Source organism: Colletotrichum phormii (genome assembly GCF_030913505.1).
Source record: "Colletotrichum phormii strain CBS 102054 chromosome Unknown BDP81scaffold_19, whole genome shotgun sequence".
Classification (NCBI taxonomy): domain Eukaryota; kingdom Fungi; phylum Ascomycota; class Sordariomycetes; order Glomerellales; family Glomerellaceae; genus Colletotrichum; species Colletotrichum phormii.
The window spans coordinates 236442-254170 of NW_026851461.1; the positions used below are offsets into that span (position 1 = coordinate 236442).

General features: G+C 53.0%; 6 protein-coding genes across 6 annotated transcripts; 4 read left to right on the forward strand and 2 right to left on the reverse strand.

Annotated features, from left to right (window-relative positions):
- Positions 1 to 2607: 2607 nt before the first annotated feature.
- BDP81DRAFT_355298 (allantoate permease) lies at positions 2608 to 4584 on the forward strand. The gene is made up of 5 exons (XM_060586282.1): positions 2608 to 2814; positions 2911 to 2964; positions 3021 to 3072; positions 3145 to 3405; positions 3568 to 4584. Exons 1-5 carry the CDS (start codon positions 2632 to 2634, stop codon positions 4530 to 4532), a joined length of 1515 nt encoding a protein of 504 aa, XP_060441620.1. The 5' UTR covers positions 2608 to 2631; the 3' UTR covers positions 4533 to 4584.
- Positions 4585 to 6892: 2308 nt separating this feature from the next.
- BDP81DRAFT_397415 (pectin lyase) lies at positions 6893 to 8255 on the forward strand (the record flags this gene model as incomplete). Its single annotated transcript, XM_060588319.1, has 4 exons — positions 6893 to 7236; positions 7308 to 7437; positions 7504 to 7820; positions 7907 to 8255. 4 exons carry the CDS (start codon positions 6893 to 6895, stop codon positions 8253 to 8255), a joined length of 1140 nt encoding a protein of 379 aa, XP_060441621.1.
- Positions 8256 to 9736: 1481 nt separating this feature from the next.
- Positions 9737 to 10084, forward strand: BDP81DRAFT_474122 (uncharacterized protein; the record flags this gene model as incomplete). The annotated part of the gene is made up of 1 exon (XM_060594679.1): positions 9737 to 10084. One exon carries the CDS (start codon positions 9737 to 9739, stop codon positions 10082 to 10084), a length of 348 nt encoding a protein of 115 aa, XP_060441622.1.
- An 872-nt stretch (positions 10085 to 10956) lies between these two features.
- Positions 10957 to 12717, reverse strand: BDP81DRAFT_409065 (uncharacterized protein; the record flags this gene model as incomplete). The annotated part of the gene is made up of 3 exons (XM_060589066.1): positions 10957 to 12172; positions 12228 to 12622; positions 12687 to 12717. The coding sequence occupies 3 exons, from the start codon at positions 12715 to 12717 to the stop codon at positions 11075 to 11077; spliced, it is 1524 nt and encodes a 507-aa protein (XP_060441623.1). The 3' UTR covers positions 10957 to 11074.
- A 44-nt stretch (positions 12718 to 12761) lies between these two features.
- BDP81DRAFT_355304 (succinate-semialdehyde dehydrogenase) lies at positions 12762 to 14684 on the reverse strand. The gene is made up of 4 exons (XM_060586283.1): positions 14530 to 14684; positions 14356 to 14443; positions 13053 to 14294; positions 12762 to 12992 (listed from the first exon to the last, which is right to left on the reverse strand). Exons 1-4 carry the CDS (start codon positions 14548 to 14550, stop codon positions 12868 to 12870), a joined length of 1476 nt encoding a protein of 491 aa, XP_060441624.1. The 5' UTR covers positions 14551 to 14684; the 3' UTR covers positions 12762 to 12867.
- A 459-nt stretch (positions 14685 to 15143) lies between these two features.
- BDP81DRAFT_355307 (4-aminobutyrate aminotransferase) lies at positions 15144 to 17164 on the forward strand. The gene is made up of 7 exons (XM_060586284.1): positions 15144 to 15379; positions 15440 to 15475; positions 15571 to 16265; positions 16323 to 16476; positions 16531 to 16612; positions 16665 to 16890; positions 16952 to 17164. The coding sequence occupies exons 1-7, from the start codon at positions 15240 to 15242 to the stop codon at positions 16996 to 16998; spliced, it is 1380 nt and encodes a 459-aa protein (XP_060441625.1). The 5' UTR covers positions 15144 to 15239; the 3' UTR covers positions 16999 to 17164.
- Positions 17165 to 17729: the final 565 nt, after the last annotated feature.

Here is a 17729-nt window from a genome sequence, read left to right on the forward strand (position 1 = left end):
TTCTTAGCCCTCCTACGTCGGCTAAGTAGGTTATTTTCCTCCCGGAGGATCTAGGCCTCCGACCTTAATAAGGTAATCTGGTGTATAAATCCCCGCGCTCTCTTTAATAAATGCTCTATAGCTTTAATAATTAAAGTTAGGGAGCTATTCTGATGGCGGGAGATCCTCTTTTTAATGAGTTCGGACTGAGAAGAGGCCTCTGTTGGGTTATTTAGCGTCTGAGAAGTCCACGCGGGGGGTGTTGTTAGTAGGGACCCTGGGGGTATTGGAGTATATAACTTAACATTAAGCTTCGAAAGCACACTTTCGGCACTCAAAGGAACAAGCCCGGCCCCTCTGAAGCCTCCCTAGATGTTTTTTACTATTAGGGCTTGTATGAAAGCGTTATGAAATGTAGGGAAGAAGTCCTTCGTAATATGGGTATTACCCCGGCGCATCTTATCCTTAATTTGTCGACCATAAGCCGTCTTTAGTGGCCCAAAGCACCCAAAGTCTAAGGGTTAAAGTAGATGAGACGAATGGGCCGGTATGCAGAGTATAACGATATTGTTTTCCTTGCAATATATCTCAAAGTCCGTAGAGTGGTGACTTTCGTATCTATCGACGACGAGGAGGCGATAACTGCTAGTTATATGCGGTTTTGTATACTGATCAAAGTACTAGAGCCAGTCTAGGTCTCTTTCATTTATTGTCTATCCGTTTTCAGACGTTGCGATGACCTAGTCGCGTGGGAGATCTGTTTCTATATACTAGGTAGAGAGGTGATATTAGCCTACAACGATAATGTACGGCGGAACGCTATAGCCTAACGAACTGATGGCCTAAATAACTATAACCCATTCACGATTACCAGGCTACATCATTTTTGTGTTTAAACGCCTTTCGGCACTCGTAACGACCATCCCGGATACAATCTGGCCCATCATAAACCCAGTCTCGTCGAAGTTATAGATATCGGAGTCCATAATGCCGTATTTCGCAATTATGTTCGCCATAAACCGAAACTACGCATTTATCGCATCTAGATCTTCACATTAGGCCCTCTTATAATCGTATTTACAAAAAAAGCACGTCCAGAGCTATAGTTGTTATTTAACGAAGTTTGAAGCCCAGCGCTTCCCAACTGGGGGCGCATCGCAGTCGGCGAGCAATCGATTAGCCATTTCTTCCACACCACTGATCCGGGGAGGAAACGATCGGGAATCCAGGTCGAGGATATACTCAAATAGCTTCTCCTCTTCAAGCTCCGTCAATTTACGTAAGTTAGGTATAGTATCTTGTCGTGCAGGTGTGCCTTTGAATCGGGTACCTAGGGTCCTAGGGGGGACTAAATAGATTCTTGTTGCGGCTCGAATGCTGAGTTTAGGGTTTTTTTTAGATAGCATCGACTGCTAAGTTTAATTGGGCCTCTTTGCTTTATGACGACATGATTATTTGTGGCGTGATACGCATTAGAAGTGAGGAGGAAGGATGAACGCGGTTGGGTGGGCAGCTCGCTTGTCTGGGCAGCTCGCTTATCAAGTACGTTATAGGAAGAAGAGTGCAGATGTAACTTCCGCCAAGTTGAGCAAATCGATGTTGCTCAGCCTATGCGCTCTTTGGTCTCGTCTGATTATTAGAAATGTCCCATGATGATGGGTCGGAATTCCTGGCCCTTGGATTCGACGAGGGGCCTGAAGGCGAGGTTGCTCAGTTCGAGGCACCGGCGCAGAGGGCTAGTGCACAAGGTTTCTGGTGATGGGACGGCTTCACCTTTGCCTTCTCCCTTGGCGGTGGTGGAGGTGGAGGTTGCGGCAAAGCCTTTGGCCGCGGGAGAAGTAAGAAAACGTTCCAGTCGCTAGGCGGCTTGATACCGTGGCCATGTGGCATTGGCGGCCGGCTGCGACATGAACTTGGCCCGGCTGTTTGGTAGCGTTAGCAAGTGCGGATATTCGTGTACGATATCCGTGGTTTGTTCAACGGTTTGTACATGGCAATGCCGGCCGCATTGATAGAGACTTGGAGAGATGTTCCTAATCCGTGAGTAAGTGCACCGGGCCGGGTCACACAGACCAACTGGCCTCGGGACCGGACCCACACTCTTCATTGTCGATACCCGGAATGATACTGCTAATAACTGCCCAGGCAGTCTAACGCACCATCGGTCATCTATCATTTGCAGCCGGAATGACAGAACCCCGCCCGATTGCTTTTACCCAACTGTTAACTCGTTTATCACGCTGCAAGGGTATCTTCAGTGTGGAAACGCGGGGGACGGTGATAGTGGCTGGGGGTGGAACGTGCGAGGATACGGTCGCCGTCACAATGGAGAGATAACAAGTTGCTTCGGTCATCCTGGTTTCGGTCTATCAAACTCTCTATAGTTGAACTACCGATAACAATGCGGGGTTTAGCCACGCCCAACTCAATCTGTCCCGTATCTAAGCAAGACGGCTGTTTTCCGACTCAGTCCACGCATTACGCGTGATACGCTGGTTGATCGTCAGCACCAATGCTAAGTAGATAAGACTTTATAAGAGCATTAGTACCCCTTCCCCCAACGTGAGGTCCTTGATGATGTTGTCTCCGTGATCGAAGTATTGCTTGAACTGCGAACGAGTCCAGGTCAACCGAAAACCAGTCCCGTTCATCATGGCCGATATCAAGACAGAAAAGCCTCAACCAGAGGTTTCCGACGCTGCGGACACGGCCGAGGCGTACACTGAGAAAGTCACGCTATCCGAGCACGACTTGGAATTGGAACAAGCATTGGCAAACTATGTTCCAGACTCTCCGGAAGAGAAGGCCCTCGTGCGGAAGCTCGACTTATACATGGTTAGCCTTTTTCTTCTCTCCCCCTGGCTCGTCTGCTGGGTTGAACAGTAGTCGAAAGCCGAGTCAGCAATGGCGCGATGCTAACGCCAATGGCAGGGGCCGACATTATGGTTCATGTACATTTTAGCGTATATCGACAGGCAGAATATCGTGAGTCTATCGCGGCAGATTACGCGCAGGGGTGTCTGAACTGACTTGTCACAAAGGGCAATGCCAAAGTTGCTGGTATGGAAGCAGACCTCAAACTCACAGACGATCGTAAGCGCCCCCCCTGTACTAGTTCAGACCAAAGAACTCAAAGAATTCGGTATTGACATGATGATGGTACAGAATATGCCATGTTGCTTTCCATCTTCTTCATTGGCTATCTCGTCTGCGAAGTCCCTTCGAATATGTTGCTTACTCGATCTCGCCCGTCATACTACCTGCCCGGTATCATGATTGTCTGGGGCACCGTGTGTTCTGTGATGTCGGTTGTCAAGAACTACGAAGGAATGCTGGCTCTTCGGTTCTTTCTCGGCTGCATCGAGGCTGGATTCTTCCCTGGTGTCTTGTACGTGATGACTTGCTGGTACAAAAAGGCAGAAATCGGTAAGTACCTAATTACCTACTATCACGGCATCACCCGCAGGTTCCGTACTTTAATCTACTTTTTATCTTTTGAAGTAGCTCAAGTACGGATAGTCTGATAGATGCCAAGCCTCACAACTGGTCTACGTCAGCTCGTACTAAAGTTGAAATTGCGTTTTACAGGCAAGAGGTTCTCAATCTTTTATACCGCTTCTGTATGCTCCGGCGCAGTGAGCGGTCTCCTCGCTGGCGCAATTACCGGCAATATGGAAGGCGTCCGAGGCATGCGAGGGTGGCGATGGCTCTATCTGATTGAGGGCGTCTGCACAGTCGGGTTCGCCATGATTCTCAAGTTCGTGCTGCTCGACTTCCCCGAGACGACGAAGCGCTTCTCATTGGAGGAACGGCAGCTCGCCGTGGTCCGCATGATCCACGATCGGCAGACGACGGCGGCGCGACACGGCCAGCGCCTCACCCACTGGCAATCTCTCAAGGCCGCGCTGGCCGACCCGCGGACGTACGTCTTTGTGGTGCTCTTCACGATGGACCTGGGCTCTTGCACCATCTCCTACTTCATCCCCACGATTGTCAAGCAGATGGGCTACACGTCGGTGATGGCGCAGTACATGACCATCCCTATCTGGATGGTCGGCGCCGTCTTCCTGCTCGTGCTCTCGTACACGGCCGACAAGACGAGGGACCGCAGGTGGCACATCACGGGGTGCATGTGTCTCAGCTTCGTCTGCACGCTCGTCTGCGTGACCGTGTCGAATCCCAAAGTCGTGTACGCCATGCTGTGCTTCTACATTGCCGGCCTGTACACGGCGCTCCCGCTCATGCTTAATTGGACTTCCGAGGTCATTTCGCTCCCTGCGGAGAAGCGCGCGGTGGTGGTGGCCCTGGTCAACTCTGTCGGAAATCTCTCGGCGGTCTACGGCAGTAGGCTCTGGCCCTCGTCGGACGGGCCCCGGTTCGTAAAGGGGTTCGCGGTCACGGGTGCCTTCACCGGCTTCGGAACCATTCTGGCGGCACTGATTCCTGTCATCTTCTCTTACCTGCCCAAGGAGGGTAACACCAAGGCTGAGAAGGAGATCTTGGCGCGCGAGAGAGAGTTTGTTGAGAACACCAGAGCCCCCGGTGAAGTCTAAAGTCGTATGAGCTGCGAAATGGCAATATGGGTAAAGGGAAAACGACGCCCGGGTCGGGACGGTGGGGGTGGGGGGGGAAGGGATGAGAGCGAATCGAATTCAATTTGCCTCCATCAGCATTGGTAAGGCAAGGAGGCTAGGGGTCGTACCGAGGAGTTAATATATATTTTGAATGGTACTTTGACAATCCATAAAGCCGTATTTTATGGAACAGCGTTCCCTCCCAGGAAAGAGAGTTGCCGATCACTGTAAATACAGGTTTAGGCTGACCACGATGATTGGAGGCATTGGAGGTTCTGGTTCGCTTCTATCCGCCGTTCTGACAGTCTGACCGCTGCTGCTGTGTGTCCCGGCAAACAGAGCCAAGATCCAATTTTGATGGTCAAAGGGATGTAAGGGAACAGGTCGGGAATACTGGGTGTTGGTGGTACTATTCCCAGAGTTCCCACAAGAGTTTCCATCTCACCGGAATAGTCGATCCTTTGAAGAAGTGACGGGAACCACAATTCATCCTCGTCATCCTTGTGGCTTGATATCGGATATCTTTCGAGATGTGGCTCTCTGTGGCTCCTCGATATGGGGCTTTCTCGAGTTCCTCGTGGGCTGGGCTTGAGGCTCAATCTATTTCTTGGCATGCATATCCTGGTCTCTGGGACCTACACTAGACACCTTTGTGCCAATTCTGCCCGGGATTGGATCCCACCCCTGAATGGACACGGATTGCGAAAAGAAAACGTCGGCGAGAGGCATTAGCCGCCCATTTCTCATATCAGCCCGTCCAAACTAATCCCATTCGAGGCATCCGGCTGCCCACGTTAACCCAGACTCGAAACACTAAGGAGAGACAACCCGCACCAAGCAGAAATGGCGTGTGTGTTTTTCTGCTTCCGATTGACTTTCTCTCCCTCCGCAGACCAGGTCCTGAAAAAAGGTTTCTTTTTGCTGTACGGGGGAGAACTGACTGCCGTCACAATACACGTGTAACCGAAAAGTAAAAATCAAAGTCCACGAAGGAGCTTGGGCCAAATAAATGGAGCCTGCCTACCGCGGTTTATGCTTAACAGATCTTATCCCTTCTCAGGACGACATATCATGTCACATTGTCACACGTAGAGTCGGAGACAGGCCGAGGCTAGAAGCTTGTTAGCTTATTTCTCACGACCCATGATTTTTTCTGATTTACTGGGTCTCTCTGGAGTCTGACTGAGTATGGATGTCCACGCGCGTATTACTCTTCCATGTCTGTGCCGCGGTGCGGCGTTTGCGGCTTGCCCAGGTTTGCTAATGCCAACAAATGCCAGGGAGTACGCCATCAACCGGGAAATTTCCAACCGTTTCATCGGAACGACTTATGGAGAGCCTAGAGCGTGGTGCTCTGCATGTTGGAGCTCCTTTTCTCGGATCCCATGTGTCCTTAGTGGCGGAAATTTCTCTGAACCCATGTTTGGCACCTTGCAGACGGAGCGTCTCTCCTCCTCAAAAACGAATGGTACCCTAGGAACGCGAACTGCCGCTCGTGGACATGAGTACTGACTGGTTTAGACACCCCGTGACATCTCACTGCAGCAGGTCCTTTCCGAGCTCCATCGCTGGCAGTCTTTAGTCTGCCTCCGGGCCCTGGGGCAGCCACATTTCCCAAGTCCCGCCCCTCTCCCCCATAACGCGGCCCTACCAGCGGAGATCTCTGTTCGTCTTTTCATTGATGGAAGTGACGCCACAGATGAGTGCGAGGCCGTGCGAGACCCGCGAGCTAAGCCGAACGTCTTCGTCGACGGGCTCGATTCGGATTGTGCCGCCGAAGCTATCACCGCAACCCCGGGTCAGACGGGGTGACGTGGTAGATGAAGGGGTTACAGAGCGCAGCAAATCCCCACGAATCAGCGGAGACTACCCACCACTCTATCCCTCGAACAAGTCGGCTCCGGCACCTAACGCCATGATTCTTCGGAAAGTAGTGTGGGTGGATTAAGCAATGTTCCTCGGCCGACTGCGCAATTGGGGGTGTGCTTTTCTTTGGAAGGCCTAGAAGGATGAGGAGCCGTGAGATGAGGCCTTCGTCTGGCCCTGCTGGCGGGGGGCTATCTTGAAAGGCTTCATGGTTAGGGGGCTACTCTATCCGTACTACCTGGGAAAGGAGAAGGAAGACATGGAGGAAGGGGGTTCGTTGAAGGAGCGGCGTCGAACAGCGGCACAGTTTCCAACAAACATATATAATCGACCTTGAGCCGCGCTCTTTGACTTGGAAGCTCCTTCTTACTCCAGCGGCTTTCGTCCTCTTGTCTCTCTTTCACATCCGACCAAAACCTATTCGTTCTTTTGTATCTACGTTTTTATTCTTCTTGTTCAAAAGCCTTCTAACTATGAGATCTGCTCTTCTCTCCGTGGCACTGGCTGCCTTCGCCCCCTTGGCTCTCGCAGCCGACGCCGTCTCTGGCGCCGCTGAGGGCTTCGCCAAGGGAACCACCGGTGGTGGTAGCGCCACTCCCGTCTACCCTTCCACCACCTCCGAGCTTGTCTCCTACCTTACCGACTCCTCCGCCCGCGTCATCGTCTTGACCAAGACCTTTGACTTCCGCAACACTGAGGGCACCACCACCGCCACCGGCTGCGCTCCTTGGGGTACGGGCTCTGCTTGCCAGACTGCCATCAACAAGGACAACTGGTGCACCAACTACCAGCCCAACGCCCCCAAGGTCTCCACGACGTACGTAGAGAATCACTTACATCCTGCGGATATACTGTGACTTTCATGATACTTACGTATTCTCTTTACAGCTACGACAAGGCTGGCTTGAACCCCATCAAGGTCGGCTCCAACAAGTCCATCATCGGACAGGGCAGCAAGGGTATTATCATTGGCAAGGGTCTCCGCATCACCGGCGGCGCCAAGAACATCATCATCCAGGTATGAAGACTCATTCCACTCTATTGGTCACTATCATACCGGTCAGGGACTAACTACCGGTGCTAGAACATCCACATTACCAACCTGAACCCCAAGTACGTCTGGGGTGGTGATGCCATCACTCTCGACGGCTCCGACCTCGTCTGGATCGACCACGTCAAGACCTCCCTGATCGGTCGCCAGCACATCGTCCTCGGCAACGGCGCCTCCAACCGTGTCACCATCTCCAACAACGAGATTGACGGCTCTTCCTCCTGGTCCGCTACCTGCAACGGTCACCACTACTGGGGACTCTACTTCACCGGCAGCAACGACATGGTCACCTTCAAGAAGAACTACATCCACCACACCTCTGGCAGAGCCCCCAAGGTCGCCGGTAACACGTACGTATTATTCCTGCCAGTCTCGGCGCATGCCTCGAGAACATGGTGTGCTATCGAACTTGCCAACTAACAAAACTCCATCACAGTCTCCTCCACGCCATCAACAACTACTGGTACGACAACTCCGGCCACGCGTTCGAGGCCGATTCCGGTGCCAAGATCGTCGCCGAGGGCAACATCTTCCAGAACGTCGTCGCCGCCTACCAGACCGGTCTCGCCGGCCAGATCTTCGCCTCCCCCGACTCCACCACCAACGCAAAGTGCTCCACCAACCTCGGCCACGCCTGCCAGCTCAACGCCTACGGCTCCAGCGGCACCCTCGTCGGCTCCGACACCTCCATCCTGGCCAACTTTGCCGGCAAGAACGTCGCTACTGCCGGCACCGCCAACGACGCCAAGGCTGTTACCACCAGCGCCGGCTTCGGCAAGCTCTAAGCGCTCTCGCTTGGATCGCTTGCTCCTTCCTTATCTCTCCTGTTGGAGCTTCTCAGTGGTTGTAATTGGGGGAGGCGTTGAGTCGGGTACACGCAAAGAGACCAACGACAGATTCATGTACATATCTTACTACTTTACCGTCGAGGACGTAAATATCATGCTTGATGCATCAAATTTTGCACATATCCACGCAAAACATACAGCTCCTGAGTTTCATGCATGTGAAGATTATTGTGTCAATTTGATCAAGCACGGTGCTTCGCGATTCAAGGTATCTGTGATCTCCATGACATAGACTAGAACCTCATACATTCCAGAATATTTTGAATAATTACTAAGTACCCCGATGCCTTTCCATTCATACGAAGATTCAATCTTGGCTCACTGACGGGCGTTCAGAGCTCGTGGGCATCACAGGCTACCACATGAGTGGCTAAAAACTGACCTATTCTAGGTAAGGTAAGGCAGAAATATGCAGGGTCATCTGAAGTACATTTCATATGTTGTTCATGCCTTTTTCTCTTCTTCGGGCCCCCCTTTTTTTTTTTACTACATACTACACACAGCCGGCGTAATGAAGGCAGAACTGCTTCATACAGCAGATAATAAGTCCAAGAACAGGAAAGAAAAATGCAAAAACACCAGGAGCCGACTGGACCAGAGGCCACCAGGCCCGATATCTGTTGTTAGAGTGGGAAGGCACTAACTATTTGATAAGGCCTACCGGTTGAGTCCCAATGTGTGACGTGTCTGCCGGTGATTCAGCACCCTTTTACATACGTAGTAATCATGGAATATGTAAGCGACTAAATCAATAGCACATGCCTTGGGCAACCTAGTTCTAGACATTTGTGAAGTTATAGAAATGTCCTTAAGCCAGTCTGCTTCCTTCGATCCATCTTGGTTAGAGGCTCCAGGAGGCAAGTAGGCATTGAGTGATCTATCATCCTAGGCACTTGACCCGAGGTATTTTCCTTCATGGCACATGGTTTCCATCGTCAGTCGTCATTTTGAGCAGATGCTGTGGATCTCGGCTACGGCGGGCGGAGCGGCACCCGGAGGGCCGGGGGCCGCCCCGTTCCACTAACACATACGGAACCTAAGCCCCCGAGGTGCCCCACCCGGACCCGAAGCCCTAGGACTTTAGCTGGCTTCCGTATCTCCCGTATTCACAGACGTACACCGACAAAAAGGTGTCATAAGACCACCGGCGAAAGAAACTTAATATCCTGGATCATAAAGCCAAATTTTCCGGCATCCTCCTTGGAAAAATTTTCTCCTTTTTATCAAATCAGTCCAGACTACCCACTTACCAAGACTTTTCTTTTCCACAAAGACCTGTCACTGCGGCAAATATCAAGACGTCCAGCGAACCAAATTGATACTATTTCTACAATCTCAATTCTACACAGTGAGTCCCCTTTATACACGAGTGTCAAATTACAAAATCCCTAACATTGGCAGCAGATAAGACGCCCAATATGGACACCGGCCTCATCTTACTTGCCATCTCTGCCGTACTCTTCGAGGTGGTCGTCATCGTCTCATGGTGGTGCACCATGACGCCCCGCGGCTCCGCTGACGGCCCCGAAAACGACGCTCGGCGCGAGGAACAAGAACGCAGGGAGGGAGCAGCGCGTAGAATTCGGGACTTCGAGGAGCAGGAGATGAGGCGCGAGGTGGACAAGAAGTGCGAGGAGCAGCGCAAGCAAGACGCCGAAATGATTCGCGAGCTCGCTCGGAAGACCGCTTCGTTGGGGCAGGCGGAGGAGCGCGATGCTAACAAGGCCCCGCTGCTTCCGCAGGATGAGAAGAATGAGATGTTATGAACGGGTCTAGGCACTATAGGAATACTTGTTTCATGTACTCCAGTATAAGGTAGCGGAAAGGGATGATTTTATGGCAGCAATGAGCAGACAAATCACTCTTCTTTCAACCACCACCTTACTGCGACCCTTAGTGTCGTCTTCAAGGAAAAGGTTCAGAGTGAATAACGCTAGATAAGAAGAATAGTAGCCACAGGTATAAGAGTAGCGGTAGAAAACATGGGTAATTGCGCAGGGGCATGCGGGTTACTGGATAGTTTGCCGCTCAATACATTCTTAGTTTCCATTGATGTTACCACTACTGCTTTGAGCACCAGTACAGCATTTATCAGTACCGTGAAGAGAACGCCTCCTTTTTTACTAGCAAGACGTGTCTTTCTATTCAAGTAACTCTGTTGGTATCACAGGCGTGATACATTTCCTCATGAGGGTGTATCTTCGGCAACAATCACGTCGATGTCCGTGATAATTGCTGTTGTTGTTCTTGTTACTTCCTATTTTACATTGTGGGCAGGGGTCGGTCGAAGTAGGTGGGGACGGCCTGGGTGGTTGCCCCACCTTAACCGGCCGTGGTGACTAAGCCAGTTGTCCCACTTCGCCCAGGGCAGGCGCCAGCCAGCCCACGATACCTGCCCATTGCTCCTTATCAGCCTTGCCGTTCCGACAAACTCAAAGCACCAAGTCAGGTGGGCTTCATCAAAGAGATTCCGTGTTGAGCTACCCAATGACACCCACAAGCTTACTGCCAAGAGAGGCCCAACTCCAACTATCCATCAGAATTATCCCGGGTTCCTTCACGTCGCAATATGACCATCGCTCATCCCATGCCCCAATGCATTGTTATCACTATGTGGATGTGTCCCCCCCCCAGCATACCCCGCCTCCAAACTCTCAGTGCGTCACACTCAGGGTCTCCTGGCCGGAACTCGGCACCAATGCGTCGCCTCGGTTCTGTGATGATGGGAAACTCCTCACCACTCGCGTTTTGTATGCTCAAGAATGCTCAGGTCCAGAATCTTGGCCTGAACCAGGTTGCTCCAACATCTGAGGGTCCTTTGACAATTTAGGATCCTTCGAAATATTGGGGTCCATGTACTCCGGATTGTCCAATTGTCCGAAGGTGTAAATGAGCCAGCTGTCGAAAAGTTCAGGCGTCCAATGGTGGGGAAACCAGCCGTGGAAGTATTGCATCTTTGGCAATGAGATTTCGCCCCAGGGATGAGGCGGCTTATCCCAACGTTGGTAGACCCTGAGAGGTTCCTTCCTCTCATCGTCGATCAGGGCGTCGACATAGTCAATCGCCACAACGCGAGGCGTTTTGAGAACCTCGTCTCCGAGTTTACCTGTGAGGAGAATGTTTTCGGGGTCGAGACGCATATTGACCCCGTGATGAAGCATGTTCACGTAGCCTTTCAGAAGCGTCACGAAGACTTCCAAGCGAAGCTTCCTGTCGAAGCACCACTTGGTACCATCGGCCATCTTAGGCAACATCCTGTTGCGAGGAACGAGAAGGTATTCTTTAGCAGTCCGGAAGCAAAGCTCCTCGATGCTGGTCCCTTCAATGTACTCTATGATGATGGCTCTGGAGAATCGCTGCTTGTCTTCAACATCCGAATTCGTAGTCGTAAGCTCGATGGCCCAGGATCCGTAGTATTGAGGTGCAAGTTGTTCATATCCAGTTTTCTTGTGAGTCCAGAGATGCTTGTAAGCACCGGCCTCACGAGTGTGCTCCTGATCGACTCTAGAGGTAACCTTCCAGGGCCCTTGATTCATTCCGTACTTGAAGGGGTAGAACATCGCATCGTACACCTTGAGGATCGCAAGCTGAACCACGGTCAAGCGCTCCCCGTCGATAGGTACTATGAATGGGGCCTCGCCGGCAACGTCTGGTTGTTTCTCACTCCGATCCCCTCGAGATGAAGTTGAACTACCCGCATTCTTCTGGTCGAAAATGTCTCCAACATACCGCTTCGCCCGTTTGCGTTTATCTGTGAGATACTGTCTGAAAGTACCTTTCTGCTTCTTGTACGTTAGGTCCTCGTGTTTGGCTCCGTCATCGTATTTGGCTTCGTCAACTTTACACAAAATGACCTGAGCGCCGGCAACAGGGCCGCCGGATATTGGTTTTCACGACGGTGAGGTGGACTGTAGCCTTGTCTTGGGTGGGATCAGGATTGCTGATATGTCGATCGTGATAGACTAAGCCGGTGCGAGAGAGGCGCTTTTCGTCTTCGGACAGAACTTTGTCATCGCTGTCGATGCCTGGAGGATTGGGATACTCAGAACGGCCGTAAGTTCGGCGCGGAGCTTGATAGGTGAGCACCAACTTGCTTCCCTTCTCGTATTGTTCGAAGTCTTCGGACAAGCTGGAATCGTCGATGAAAGGCCCATGTTGTGATTGAGTTGCGGGCTCCGTGTCGGTGGGAAGTTGTTCACTTAATCGCGGTTCCGGTTCCGGTTCCGAATGCAGTTGAGGTTGCTCGTCTGAGAGCTGAGTCTGCTTCTTCGGGGTCTGCTCGTCCGTTGACGGCAGCTGCTTGCCTTTGGACGGACCATCCTCAGACCCAGACGGCGGGGTATGATAATTCGCCTCTCAATACCTTACTTCTAGTTCTATCACTCCTACTCTCCGCCATCTTGACTGTCTTCGTCACTCAAGGGAACTTGCTCTCTATATATGAAAGGGACACTTTTACGTGGACCGGCATCCTATTCTGTCGTCTACTTGGTAGGGTATAGTCTATTCCAAAGTAAAGAAGAAAAAAAACATGACAGGAAAAGCGGCATTACTCGATACCAGTCATAACCATCTTGGTCACCAAAAACTCGTCAATACCATACTTGCTTCCTTCGCGACCAAATCCGCTCTGCTTCACGCCGCCAAAGGGTGCAGCGGGATCACTGATGGCTCCTATAAGCAGCTCGTTAGCAAAAGTCTCCCATGAAATGCTCGCCCAAAAGGACGACTTACCAATATTTACGCCAACCATGCCAACCTCGAGCGCCTCCGCCACACGCCAGCACCGCGACACGTCCTTGCTGAAGAAGTACCCCGCAAGACCAACGTCCGCATCGTTAGCAAGCTCGACGGCCTGCTCCTCGGTATCAAACGCAAACAACGCCGCCACGGGCCCAAACGTCTCCTCGGAGCAAATCTTCATGCCGGGCTTCATGTCCGCCAGCACAGTGAGGTCAAAGTAGTTGGACCCCAGCTCGGCCAGGGGCTTGCCGCCGAGAAGCACGCGCGCGCCCTTGGAGACTGCGTCCTTGACGTGCTCGTCGACCTTGGCGACGGCGCGGTTGTGGATGAGCGGGCCGTGCGTCGTCTTCTCGCCGAACCCGTCGCCGATGACAAAGGTCTTGATGGCGTCGACGACCATTTGCGAGAACTGAGCATACACGCTGCTGTGGACCAGGATCCGGTTGGCGCACACGCACGTTTGGCCCGAGATTCTGAACTTGGACGCGATGAGTCCCTTGAGCGCCGCGTCCAGATCGGCGTCTTCGAAGACGATAAAGGGGGCGTTACCGCCGAGCTCAAAGGACAACTTCTTGAGCGTCGAGGAGCATTGGTTCATCAGCAGCTTTCCGACGCCCGTTGAGCCGGTGAAGGACACCTTCTTGATGACCGGGTGCGTCGTCAGCACCTTTCCCACGGAGACGGTGTTGTCCAGGGCCGTGATGATGTTCACCACGCCCGCGGGGATCCCCGCGCGATGAGCGAGCTCGGCGAGGGCCAGCGCCGTCAGGGGTGCCTCGGCAGGGGCCTTGACGACAACGGTACACCCGGCCGCCAGCGCGGGGCCGACCTTGCGCGTGATCATGGCCGCGGGGAAGTTCCACGGCGCAATGAGACCGCAGACGCCGACCGGCTCCTTGAGCGTCACGAGGCGGCAGCTCGGGTTGCTCGCCTGGATGGTGTCGCCGTAGATCCGGGGCGCCTCCTCGGAGAACCACTCGAAAAAGGAGGCGGCGTAGCCGACCTCCGTCTTTGCGTCGGCCAGAGGCTTGCCGTTCTCCAGGGTGATGATCTTGGCGAGGTCGTCGGCGTTGTCCATCATGAGGTCGAACCATTTCCGGAGGAGGCGCGCTCTGGCACGTGCCGGGGTCTTGCGGAAGGACTTGAAGGCATCGTGGGCGGCGAGGATGGATGCTTCGGTGTCGGCCTCGTCGAATTCGGGACACTTTGCTACCTCGGTGAGGGTTGAGGGGTCTGATGAGAAGTGTTAGCTTTGGCTGCCCATTCCGAGTATACGCGGTAGAAGTGTACTCACTCTCGACTGAGAAGACCTTTTCAGATTTGGCGCCAACCCATTGTCCGTTGACGTAGCATGACGTCTTCAGCAGAGAAGCATCTTTCAACTGTTGCAAATGAATGAGTACTAGGTAAGCAACCGCATGACGTTCATTGACGAACTCATGTCCTTTGACGGCAAGACCCCACTTACTTGGTGTGCGACTGATGCCATTGTGAGTAAAAGTAATGCACCTCGATTTTGGTTCCTGCAGAAAAGTTGTCTGATGTCTACAAGTCTACCGCGGCAAGCCGGACAGCCTCATGCGGTCGACTGTTTATATGAACTCTCTCACGATGGCGTCAAAGTTGGCGGCAATGCGACATCGTTGTGCCTGTCTGATACCGGTGTGGGAACGACAATTGTGGTTTTTGAGTGGGACCGGCCCGGGCCCGGAGTGGGGCATTCGGAGGGGGGGTTTGACACATCTTGTGATTTGAACCCGCTGAAAATGGCAAGAAATCAGACCAATTCTGTACACTAAAACTTTCGCCCCGAAAACGCCTCAATGCACAATGTGTTTGACATGAGCCGCAATCGGGATTTTGAGGATGGGCCATGCTAGATTCAATGGAGATTTGGCGGGGGTTTCTCTTACGTCTAGGCCTAGGCCCGGATGGGGCGCCGGTTCGGGACCGGCCGGCTCGTGCCCGGCTCTCATAGATCGAGGGGCGAACGGAAGCTCTCGGGCATGACCACGGACGATAAATACTCGATCTCCCAACACTTGACGATTAGTTTCCTTATCAAACAAGCTTCACGAGTCTCTAAGAAAAACGGCAAACACTACATCGCACCTTCTCCAAGACTCGTTTACAAGATCACCATATCTCAGTTGCTCAGATAAAGACCAGACCTTCAAGATGCCTGCCGTCATTGAGCACTCAGTCACCACGGAGGTCCCTGGACCCATCTCCAAGGCTAGCGCCAAGAAGCTCGACACCTTCTTCGACGCCCGCGCCATCCACTTCGTCGTCGACTACGACAAGAGCTCCGGAAACTAGTACGCAGCAACCGCACGGCTGTTTCGGTAGAGAATCAAACTAACAACAATACTCTGCAGCATCGTCGACGTTGACGGCAACAAGTACCTCGATGTGTAAGTCTGATATCCCCCGGAGCCGCAGCCGCCGATCACCTCGCCCGGCACACCCATCGACCCGCATCTCGCTAATCTCCCCCTTCTCAAAACAGCTACTCCCAGATCGCCTCCATCCCGGTAGGCTACAACAACCCCACCCTCATCGCGGCCGCCAAGTCCCCCGAGATGATCTCCGCCCTCGTCAACAGACCCGCCATCGGCAACTTCCCCTCGGGCGCCTGGCACGACCTCCTCCAAGACGGCCTCATGAAGGCCGCCCCCGAGGGCCTCAACCACATCTTCACCGCCCAGTCTGGCTCCGAGGCCAACGAGCTGGCCTACAAGGCCGCCTTCATGCTCTACCGCCGCCGCGAGCGCGGCGAGGCCGAGTGGTCCCACGAGGAGATCCACTCGTGCCTGCACAACACCACGCCCGGTTCCCCCGAGCTGGCCATCATGAGCTTCAAGAACTCGTTCCACGGCCGCGGGTTCGGCAGTCTGTCCACCACGCGCAGCAAGGCCGTGCACAAGCTCGATATCCCGTCCTTCAACTGGCCTCAGGCTTCTTTCCCCGCGCTCAAGTACCCCCTGGACAAGTACGCGGCCGAGAACGAGGCCGAGGAGAAGCGCTGCCTGAAGGGGGTGGAGGAGCTGATTCAGAGCTGGCACTGCCCTGTTGCTGCTGTTATTGTTGAGCCTATCCAGTCCGAGGGCGGTGACAACCACGCTTCCCCCGCCTTCTTCCAGGGTCTGCGCGACATTACGCAGAAGCATGCTGTTGTCATGATTGTTGATGAGGTCCAGACTGGTGAGTAACTCTCGTTGACACGAAAGCTGTATGCAGTCTTACTCATGTGATTGGTAGGCTTCGGTGCCACTGGCAAGTTCTGGGGCCACGCTCACTGGAACCTGACCTCCCCTCCCGATATCGTCACCTTCTCCAAGAAGGCCCAGACTGCCGGCTACTACTTTGGCGACCGCATGCTGGTCCCCGACAAGGCCTACCGCCAGTTCAACACGTATGTTCCCCAAATGTCCTCATATCTCTTCAATCGTCGCTAACGAACCTGCAGCTGGATGGGTGATGCCGCCCGCGTCATCGTCTGTAAGGCAGTCATTGACGAGATCCGCGAGAAGAAGCTCGTGGAGCAAACCGTACGTGAACCATTCCAGAAGCATGATGACTTACAACTCACACGTGTTACAGGCTCGCGTTGGTGAAGTCCTCTACGCCGAGATGGAGAAGCTCGCCCAAAAGTACCCCGACCACGTCATGAACCTTCGCGGCAAGGGCCAGGGAACCTACGTCGCCTTCGACACCCAGAGCGCGGCGGCCGTCACGGGCATGATGAAGCGCCTTGGCGTCAACATTGGTGCTTGCGGCAAGGAGACCATCCGTCTCCGCCCCATGCTCATCTTCGAGGAGGCACATGGTAAGTTCTCTTGATGGAAACCTACCTTACATAATCAGGAATCTAACACACATCTCTACAGTTCCCATTTTGATCTCTGCATTTGAGAAGACCTTTTCTTCATTGTAAACAACATTATCACGAAAGCATGGCATGGACGGGAAAACAAAAAATTGGCGGATTAGCATAGCATGGATTTACAGCTCCGACGGTAGACCCAAGGTGGGGATCACAGTATAGGAAGCTTCTCTTATTGATACCATAATGACAGAGCCATTGACGGCCTTGAAAACTTAAATCTCTCTATACGCTTCTCATAATGATTTTGTTGAAATGTGCAAACCTGGAAGATGGATGGCCGGCGCATGGTTTCCTACTTAAAATTAGGCGTCAAATCATAGCTATCATCAATAGTTCCCACCGTCGTCCTGGTACGGATGGCTGACTCATGTAACTCTAGAAACGTCCTATAAGATCAAGCATCTAACAGCTACTTTACCAACGATCGTTGAGTCTCAATCCTCCTCGACGAGCAAACCACACATTTCAGTGTACCCATTCAGAATACCGATTTCCACAATCTTTGTCCGAAAGATGGGCAGTCGGGTAAGCCAACCACCGCAACGCACAATCTGAGTCGGGGAGGGGGATACTGACGACCGGGCGGAACCAACGGGTAGCGCGGCCGGCGGCCGGTAGCTTATCATGCAACAGCCGGGAATTGCCTGTGATCTCTTTCCTCGGGGCTCCCCCTCTCTCGGGACTGGACGCCCCGTCGAGTGATACGCAACCGGTTCATCGGATCCGCCAGACCAGCCGGCTGGGGTAACAGGGGTCTATCGCGGCAATGGCACATGCTG